A 10,911-nucleotide genomic window follows, 5' to 3' on the forward strand; every position below is an offset into this window, starting at 1 on the left:
AGACAAAATGAGAAAGAAAAATCCAGAAAATCACATTGTAGGATTTTTAATTAATTTATTTGCAAATTATGGTGGAAAATAAGTATTTGGTCACCTACCAACAAGCAAGATTTCTGGCTCTCACAGACCTGTACCTTCTTCTTTAAGGGTCTCCTCTGTCCTCCACTCGTTACCTGTATTAATGGCACCTGTTTGAACTTGTTATCAGTATAAAAGACACCTGTCCACAACCTCAAACAGTCACACTCCAAACTCCACTATGGCCAAGACCAAAGAGCTGTCAAAGGACACCAGAAACAAAGTTGTAGACCTGCACCAGGCTGGGAAGACTGAATCTGCAATAGGTAAGCAGCTTGGTTTGAAGAAATCAACTGTGGGAGCAATTATTAGGAAATAGAAGACATACAAAACCACTGATAATCTCCCTCGATCTTGAGCTCCACGCAAGATCTCACCCTGTGGGGTCAAAATGATCACAAGAACGGTGAGCAAAAATCCCAGAACCACACGGGGGACCTAGTGAATGACCTGCAGAGAGCTGGGACCAAAGTAACAAAGCCTACCATCAGTAACACACTACGCCTCCAGGGACTCAAATTCTGCAGTGCCAGACGTGTCCCTCTGCTTAAGCTAGTACATGTCCAGGCCCATCTGAAGTTTGCTAGAGAGCATTTGGATGATCCAGAAGAAGATTGGGAGAATGTCATATGGTCAGATGAAACCAAAATATAACTTTTTGGTAAAAACTCAACTCGTTGTGTTTGGAGGACAAAGAATGCTGAGTTGCATCCAAAGAACACCATACCTACTGTGAAGCATGGGGGTGGAAATATCATGCTTTTGGGCTGTTTTTCTGCAAAGGGACCAGGACGACTGACCCGTGTAAAGGAAAGAATGAATGGGGCCATGTATCCTGAGCTTTTGAGTGAAAACCTCCTTCCATCAGCAAGGGCATTGAAGATGAAACGTGGCTGGGTCTTTCAGCATGACAATGATCCCAAACACACCGCCCGGGCAACGAAGGAGTGGCTTCGTAAGAAGCATTTCAAGGACTAGCCAGTCTCCAGATCTCAACCCCATAGAAAATCTTTGGAGGGAGTTGAAAGTCAGTGTTGCCCAGCAACAGCCCCAGAACATCACTACTCTAGAGGAGATTTGCATGGAGGAATGGGCCAAAATACCAGCAAAAGTGCGTGAAAACCTTGTGAAGACTTACAGAAAACGTTTGACCTCTGTCATTGCTAACAAGGGTATATAACAAAGTATTAAGATAAACCAAATACTTATTTTCCACCATAATTTGCAAATAAATTCATTAAAAATCCTTCAATGTGATTTTCTGGATTTTTTTCTCATTTTGTCTGTCATAGTTGAAGTGTACCTATGATGACAATTACAGGCCTCTCTCATCTTTTTAAGTGGGAGAACATGCACAATTGGTGGCTGACTAAATACTTTTTTGCCCCACTCTATATACAAAAATCTGAGTTTACATTGGCGCGTTATGTTTAGTAGTTCTAAAACATCCGGTGATCCGGTAACATTGATAAAATATACAACTATTATGCATGGAATTATAGAGCCACTTCTCCTTAATGTAATCGCTGTGTCAGATTTCAAAAAAGCTTTACCAAAAAAGCACACCATGCAATATTCTGAGTACAGCGCTCAGACAACAAATCAAGCCATACAGATATCTGCCATGTTGTGGAGTCAACAGAAGTCCGAAATAACATTATAAATATTCACTTACCTTTGATGATCTTCATCAGAATGCACTCCCAGGAATCCCAGTTCCACAATAAATGTTTGATTTGTTTGATAAAGTCCATTATTTATGTCCAAATACCTCCTTTTTGTTTGCGTGTTTACCCCAGTAATCCAAATTCATGATGCGCAAGCAGACAAAAAGTCAAAATGTTCTGTTACAGTCCATAGAAACAAAGTATAGAATCAATTTTTAGGATGTTTATCATAAATCTTCAATAATGTTCCAACCGGAGAGTTCCTTTGTCTTCAGAAATGCAATGGAACTCTAGCTAACTCTCACGTGAACACGCGTGGTCAGCTCATGCCACTCTGCCAGACCTCTGACTCAATCCCCTCTCATTCCCCCCTCCTTCAAAGTAGAAGCATCAAACACGGTTCTAAAGACTTTTGACATCTAGTGGAAGCCTTGAGAAGTGCAGTTTGACCCCATAGACGCTGTATATTCGATAGGCAAAGAGTTGAAAAACTACAAACCTCAGATTTCCCACTTCCTGGTTGGATTTTGTCTCAGGTTTTTGCCTGCCACATGAGTTGTGTTATATTCACAGACATCATTCAAACAGTTTTAGAAACTTCAGTGTTTTCTATCCTAACATACTAATAATATGCATATATTAGCAACTGGGCATGAGTAGCATACAGTTTACTCTAGGAACCTTATTCATCCAAGCTACTCAATACTGCCCCCAGCCATAAGAAGTTAAACATGGAATACAACCACAGCACTGATCTGTTACAACTAGCTCATGGAACTAAAATGCCAACATGCGTTTGCTGTGGTGTGAGATATGCCCTATAGCACAAATGATTGTGTCTAGAGGCTACTTCCCCTTTAAGGTCTGCACTAGAATGATGGCTTCCACCTCAAAGCTATTGAATGCATGCCCAGCTGTCCATGAGAAGAGTGACAATGGTGTGAGTTTACTGTATGTCACCACCTGGCGGTCAGCAGCCATCCAATGTCAACAATACCACCAGACAGGAGTTTACGCATGGCATAGACCACATGGAGAATTCATTTTTTTCTCCTTTTGGGCCAGTTAGAGGTCAGCTCTAGTAATCCATGTTGATTTATGTGTCAAAAAGAGAATAATGTCATGCCCTTTTCCTGCCTTCTGAAGCGTATGCATTTTGTTTTGTGCTGAGTTGGTGCAGTCCTTGATGCTGAATATATACAATTTGTTTGCCTGTGTGTGTTCCTGTATGCCCCTTTGTGTATGTGTGTGTGTGTGTTTGTGCATGCCTGTGTGTGCCCCATGTGTGTGCACCCATGAAAGTGTGGCCTGTCAGATCAGAGCTGCAACCGTTATTAAGTCTTTAATTATGTGGAGCCTCTCATCAGGCTTAAGCTCTTCGATGTCAAACAGTCCAGAGTGGGAGACGACTTAGCTCTCCTCACAAGTTCACCCACTCACATTAGTATGCAGACCGCTCACTGACACACAGAGACACTGACAGCCGGCATGGAGGGAGCAACAGTTGTTGTTATACAGAAGACAATCCGTTGCCCAATCCAAAAGGAACCTATAGCCTATACCACTAGACCCTTCTTGATTTGAGGTGATCGGATGCTTGTAAGTAATGGTGGAAACAAGATGTTGGAGTGATTAGGATATTTTTTACATCCATATTATATTTTATATTGAGAAGGATTGTCAAAATAACAACAACAAAAATATATTTTTACTGCTTGAATTATGTTGTTAACCAGTTTAACATAGCAATGGCCAATTTACCACTGCTAAAGGCTATGTCCGGGCACTCCGTGATACGATGTGCATTGGACCAGCCATTAGCCTTGGTATATTGGCCATATACCACACCACCTCGGGCTTTATTGTTCATGTGAATATGTGTCCCTCCTCTGCAGGGCTGTTGGAGGAGTACCATGGGGGCGTGGATGCAGACACGGAGTGCTGTGATGTTCGGTGGGACTTCCAGACAGAAGATGACAACAACCATTCCCGGGGGACCCTCAAAAGAACTCACCCATCCTGTCACCACCGTACCTCTCTCAGTTCCTCGGCCGTGTGCAGAGTGTGCAACAGCCGGCTCAAACTCTGCCTGCTAGTCCTTGTCCTCCTGCACACTGTCGCCTCCCTAACCGCATCCCACAATGCAACAGGGCTGGGCCTCCCTGCCTCACTCGCCCCTCTGGAGGAGAGCTCCCCCGCCAACGAGGAGTGATGGGATGGCCGATGATGTCACGACAATATGAAACATCTCCGCCTCGGTCGGGAATGCTATGTGCTGTTGGCTAGACGTCTGCAGCCGCTGTGCTTTCTGGGTAATTGAGTCTTTGCAGAGGTGTTGGACTACTTATAAATGGAAGACATGCAAATCAATCAAAGCAAACAGACTTACAAGCAAAGAGACAAAAACATGACAGTGTCAGGAAAATGGGACAATGCAGCAGCCTTTGTTGAGTAGGAAGGCCTCCTCACTGCTGAGTTTCTCTCGCTGTGCTTTTTTACACTGTTTCCCTGTTCTGGCTTTCTGTTGCACTGGCTGACTACCGGATAACACTCACTGTCCACTTAGAATGTCCATCCTTTATGTTGTTCCTTTATGGGTCTCTTGTGCAGGAAGGAAATGTCTCATTGATATAGGATAGATAACATCAAAAAGCAAAGTTGTGAGTGTATGCGTATTTGTGTGTGTGTGATTGTGTGTGGGTGTCTACTCTGAAGTCTCCACTCATTTGGGTTCCCATTCCTAAAGCGGCTTTAGATGTAGGAAAGGACACTAAAATGTTAGAGTAGTAGTTTGCTCTCATGGTTCTGTGTGGCTAAATTGGTAGAGAATGGTGTTTACACCACCATGATTGTGGGTTCGACTCCCACGGGGACCAGTATGAAAATGTATGCACTTACTACTGTAAATTGCTTTGGATAAGAGCATCTGCTACAATGTAAACAAATGATCCTTGGTAAAAATGAACGTACACCCAGACTACACTACTGGCCAGTGATACAATTGTAATGCTTCTCAATATAGAAGACAACCCCTTGATATAGAAGTATCCTACTAGCCTTTCTCTGTCCCTACCACATGCTCTGTGTCTTCTCAGCCCAGCACTCCACACATAGAAGGTCTACTGTTTGTCTAATCAAAATGTCTTACCTCTATTCTGTACTTGCATGTGGAGGCTCTCTTAATGATGTGAAATTCACAGCCTTGTTGGTTTGCTTTACATAGCCTTAGCCCCCCTCTGTGGCAGAGAACACTACTGCACCCCCAAAACACCACCAGTAAGGTAGCATGTCCTCTGCTTTCTTCAACTAATGTTACTTATCTCACATTGTGTAAAGGGCTTATTTCTACATACAAACACAGACAAAAATGTGCTTGAGGTATGGCTTCAGGTATCTCAGTTCACACTGCATGCTTAGGGGTATACCTTTGCTTAAAAGGTGTTTAATGTGTTGCTATAGAGAGCGGGCAGGTGTAGGACCCAGTATGTTTGAGGAGAAACGTTGGGCGGCACAGTAAGGCTGAGAAGCTCAATGGCATTATGTTAACATTACTGTTAGCATTATGGTTAGTGTGAGCTGGAAGAAAAGGCAATATTTAAGGGCTGTTTTTATCATTTCTTGTCCCTTTGTTTTCTAGCTGATAAACTGAACTGATAGATAGTGGTGTCAGGTATTTTAGGCCTAACAAATGTATGCTGAATGCAGAATTCTCCACTTTCATGTCTGTTGAATATATATGTTAGCCTCCTATTGCTAGGTCCGGCTTGTCAGATTCTACTAGTCAACTACAGGTCCCACAAATTGAGAAACAAATAGAAAACTGGTTCTCCTCTCATTCATTGTTGCATTCTCCATTGTGAGATCTGTCTGTTTACTTGTTGTCTCACTCATAGTCATGCTGCATTCACGACCCTCGAAGTGTTGGGAAATGCAACCTGTAGAGCAATGGAGTTGTGTGCATTCACATGCTTTGAACTCGTTGAGAACACCAACAGGCTAACGTCAAACAAGCAACTTCAACCGTAAACATACGTTCATGCTCAAAAACAAATTATAGTGTTCAAAAACCATCATATTGATTGTTTTTGATAAATAATGTTTTGTTGTTGCATTTAACTGCCGAAAATGCTGTCATCAAAGTATTTTCCTTAGGTGATGTCAGAGTTCAGCATGTCATAGAATTTGGGGTCCAGAGATGATACCTGAGTTGCAAGGCTGTAATTAGGACTTGGAAGTTTAGATTACTCCGATAGGTTGTGAATGCAGGATCTGTTCATTTGAACCCATCATCCCATCATTCCTGTCTCCTCTCTGGTTCCTTCATCCCATCATTCCTGTCTCCTCTCTGGTTCCACCACCCCGTCATTGCCGTTTCCTCTCTGGTTCCACTACCCCGTCATTGCCGTTTCCTCTCTGGTTCCACCACCCCGTCATTACCGTTTCCTCTCTGGTTCCACCACCCCGTCATTGCCGTTTCCTCTCTGGTTCCACCACCCCGTCATTACCGTTTCCTCTCTGGTTCCACCACCCCGTCATTGCCGTTTCCTCTCTGGTTCCACCACCCCGTCATTGCCGTTTCCTCTCTGGTTCCACCACCCTGTCATTGCCATTTCCTCTCTGGTTCCACCACCCCGTCATTGCCGTTTCCTCTCTGGTTCCACCACCCCGTCATTGCCGTTTCCTCTCTGGTTCCACCACCCTGTCATTACCGTTTCCTCTCTGGTTCCACCACCCCGTCATTGCCATTTCCTCTCTGGTTCCACCACCCCGTCATTGCCGTTTCCTCTCTGGTTCTACCACCCCGTCATTGCCGTTTCCTCTCTGGTTCCACCACCCCGTCATTGCCGTTTCCTCTCTGGTTCCACCACCCCGTCATTGCCGTTTCCTCTCTGGTTCCACCACCCCGTCATAGCCGTTTCCTCTCTGGTTCCACCACCTCGTCATTGCCGTTTCCTCTCTGGTTCCACCACCCCGTCATTGCCGTTTCCTCTCAGGTTCCATGGCCTGTAATTCCATAGGCCAACAGTAGATAGGGCTCTTGAATAGGTTTATTTCAAGAATGTATTATAAATTATGAATTAAAGGTAGAATGTCAAATGAAATCCTAGCAAGATTGGACCACTGGAAGATGGGGTCAAAGATAGTCAAAGCAGATGCATAAGGATACAGGAGGCTGAGGTCTTCGGAACCTAGTGATAATGGAGGTGTGTGTGTGTATGTTCGAGGGGCTTCTGGTGGCTCACTAATTAGTCAGGTTCAGCACAGAGCCTGTCTTCTCTGGAGACCTCATTAGCATGGCTGTGCCAAGGGGCCTGCAGGTGTGGCGGAAATTTCCTGTTTTTAGATCCCTCAGGAGACACAACATTAACTAGCCCCATTAATCACTTCTTCCTCTTCATCAGCACCTAACACCCACTGTAAGTCAGCACACAGCATACATACACCTTCATCAGCATTACACCTACAATAGATCTGAACATCATCTTCTAGTAAACAGACTCGTTCTGTCCATCTGAGAGATGAGTGAAAAAGAGGTTGACAGAGATTCAGAGGGAAGGTAGGGATATGGAGAAAAAACATTAACAGAGGATGAAATGAGAAAGAGAGGGAGGAGTCACAAAGTGACAGAGGGGAGAGAGTGGATGGTTGACAAATCAAAATGAACAAAGGGGACCCTAGGCCAAACCCTAAATCAGCGAGTATGTGATGTTACAGTATGCAAGAGAATCCCACACATGGCCAGATTAAAGCCATGGCCCTTTTGGAGAGCTCTAAATAGTATGTCCTGAGAGAAAAGAGATATTATCACCAAATATAAGACTTCTCAGCAGCTACAATACCATTTAGTAAAAGTGCCCTAAAAAGGCTTATGTTAGCATGTTAGCTTCAGTGCTACCCTACTGCATCAAGACAATCCTTATACTGTATCTCCTGACTCTCACTCTTATGTGTGACCCATACCTTGTAGGAGTCTAACACGTTAGTAGGCTACTCCACCAAAATGAGGCCCAGGAATATTCTAGGAAAATTGCATCTTGTCTTGCTCTTGATTTTTCCATGTTCCATATCTGATATAAGGTCAAGATCCAATGACCTTATGGACCTTGGTGTGATCTGACCCTGAACCAGTATACATTACAATAGCTTTACATCAACACACTAAGTCATGCACATGTAAAAGTCCCTTTTACATGCAGTAATGCATCATGTACTACCAATGGCTATCCTGGCTGATGACCACAGTATGTGTTCTCCATGCCATCTTTCACTGACTATACTGTGCCATAGACTCACCATAAACATTACTGTACACAAGCTTTCTCCAAATAAAGATAGACGTTATGAAATTCCATGAATATACGTTTTTCTAATTTCGATATGGTCAATGCAGGCATGTATGCAACTCTGCTGTGATTTGCTAGGTTTGATTCCCTATTATGCTAATGTGGTTTAAGGCCCTATCAATTCAATCTAGATCACAATGACATCGATGTTGTACTGTATGTACTATAGACCTCCAAATGAGTACCATGACCCGATCTAAAGACATCACATTTATAGTGTTGTGTTCATTGCACATAATTATGTGTTCTTATCCTGTCCCACTCTTCCGCTTGTGCCGCTGCCTTCATATACAGTTGAAGTTGGAAGTTTACATACACTTAGGTTGAAGTCATTAAAACTAGTTTTCAACCACTCCACAAATTTCTTGTTAACAAACTATAGTTTTGGCAAGTCGGTTAGGACACCAACTTTTTGCATGACACAAGTAATTTTTCTAACAATTGTTTACAGACAGATTATTTCACTTATAACTCACTGTATCACAATTCCACTGGGTCAGAAGTTTACATACACTACGTTGACTGTGCCTTTAAATAGCTTGGAAAATTCCAGAAAATGATGTCATGGCTTTAGAAGCTTCTGACAGGCTAATTGACATAATTTGAGCCAATTGGAGGTGTACCTGTGCATGTATTTCAAGGCCTACCTTCAAACGCCTCTTTGCTTGACATCATGGGAAAATCAAAAGAAATCATCCAAGACCTCAGAAAAATAATTGTAGACCTCCACAAGTCTGGTACATCGTTGGGAGCTATTTCCAAACACCTGAATGTACCACGTTCATCTGTACAAACAATAGTACGCAAGTATTAACACCATGGGACCACACAGCCGTCATACCGCTCAGGAAGGAGAAGCGTTCTGTCTCCTCGAGATGAATGTACTTTGGTGCGAAAAGTGCAAATCAATCCCAGAACAACAGCAAAGGACCTTGTGAAGATGCTGGAGGAAACAGGTACAGAAGTATCTATATCCACAGTAAAACAAATCCAATATCGACCTAACCTGAAAGGCCGCTCAGCAAGGAAAAAGCCACTACTCCAAAACAGCCATAAAAAAGCCCGACTACGGTTTGCAACTGCACATGGGGACAAAGATCATACTTTTTGGCGAAATGTCCTCTGGTCTGATGAAACAAAAATAGAACTGTTTGGCCATAATGACCATTCTTATGTTTGGAGGAAAAAGGGGGATGCTTGCAAGCCAAATAACACCATCCCAACCATGAAGCACAGGGGTGGCAGCGTCATGTTGTGGGGGTGCTTTGCTGCAGGAGAGACTGGTGCACTTCACAAAATAGATGGCATCATGAGGTAGGAAACTATGTGGATATATTGTAAGCAACATCTCAAGACATGGGTCTTCCAGATGGACAATGACCCCAAACATACTTCCAAAGTTGTGACAAAATGGCTTAAAGGACAACAAACTCAAGGTATTGGAGTGGCCATCACACAGCCCTGACCTCAATCCTATAGAACATTTGTGGGCAGAATTGAAAAAGTGTGTGCTAGCAAGGAGGCTTACAAACCTGACTCTGTTACACCAGCTTTGTCAGGAGGAATGGGCCAAAATGTATCCAACTTATTGTGGGAAGGTTATGGAGGGCTACACTAAACGTTTGACCCAAGTTAAACAATATAAAGGCAATGCTACCAAATACTAATTGTGTGTATGTAAACTTCTGACACACTGGGAATGGGATGAAAGAAATAATAGCTGAAATAAATCATTCTCTCTACTATTATTCTGACATTTCACATTCTTAAAATAAAGTGGTGATCCTCACTGACCTAAGACGGAAGTGTTACTAGGATTAAATATTAGGAATTGTGAAAAACTGAGTTGAAATGTATTTGGCTAAGGTGTATGTGAACTTCCGACTTCAACTGTAAATGTCTCTCTTTCTTTTTCTTTCTCTCACTCTCTCTTTTTAGCCATGTTTTTGTTATGTCCTGTGGATCTATGCAGAAGCCCATTTCTTTTTTTGGTTGTAAATATGTTTCCTCGACTATTGAACGATGTATCATGTTATGTCTTTGCTTCCAGGTTATCTTGCGTTTTGAGTTGATGTCATATTTCTTTACTCTTCTTCTTTTATTGTTTTCCCCCTTGAGCGTCTGAAATCATTTGTTGCGTTTTTGTTGAAGTAGGAAGAGAATGCGATGGGGCTTAACCAATAGAATTGTCCTCAGATTCACATGTTTATTGAGAGAGGATATGGGACTGTGTGTGGGAGAGAGAGAGAGAAAGACAGCTATATGATTATAAAAAAGGTTCAAAGGCATATAGAAGTATCATTACAGTTATGGTTATTATGATTACTATTATACTACCGGTATATTGTAATATTATAGATGCTTTAGTTCAGTAACTTCTTTAATTTTTTTTACAAACGACTTTGATGAAATGATTTATAAAACAATCTCACAAGTCATGATCTTTTGGAAAAGTATCAAAACTACTGCTACAATGATGAAATTGTCTTCTGATTGAAATAAATGCAGACATGTAATATGTTCCTCTGTGGTGGTTTCAGTGTGTTCTAGTACTGTTCTAGAAACACACTACACAGGTAGCGCAATGCACAATGATGTACTTTGGAACAAGGCAGATGGTACGTCTGTATGAGGTAGCGGAATGGTTTTTAGGAAATAACCCCTGTCTTTTTCTTTGATAATGCAGGGCGTTTTCTTACATTTGAGCGCATGCAGTGGACTTCTGTATTCACTAGATGGTAGTATAGACCTAGTAAATGGGGTCGAGAGAGCCTTGATTATTACGCGTTCACATCCAGGCCTCAACACACGACAGCCAGTGA

General features: G+C 42.5%; 1 protein-coding gene across 1 annotated transcript in view; it reads left to right on the top strand.

Annotated features, from left to right (window-relative positions):
- The window catches only part of LOC135547411 (NALCN channel auxiliary factor 1-like), a 173,495-nt gene extending 162,884 nt beyond the window's left edge, over nt 1–10,611 (top strand). Inside the window, exon 3 of the mRNA XM_064976415.1 lies at nt 3,641–10,611. Coding sequence (XP_064832487.1) covers nt 3,641–3,957 — 317 coding nt within the window. The 3' untranslated portion in view covers nt 3,958–10,611. The remainder of the gene's footprint in view (nt 1–3,640) is intronic.
- Nucleotides 10,612–10,911: the final 300 nt, after the last annotated feature.

The sequence above is a fragment of the Oncorhynchus masou genome, chromosome 10 (genome assembly GCF_036934945.1).
Source record: "Oncorhynchus masou masou isolate Uvic2021 chromosome 10, UVic_Omas_1.1, whole genome shotgun sequence".
In the NCBI taxonomy this organism is placed as follows: Eukaryota; Metazoa; Chordata; class Actinopteri; order Salmoniformes; family Salmonidae; genus Oncorhynchus; species Oncorhynchus masou.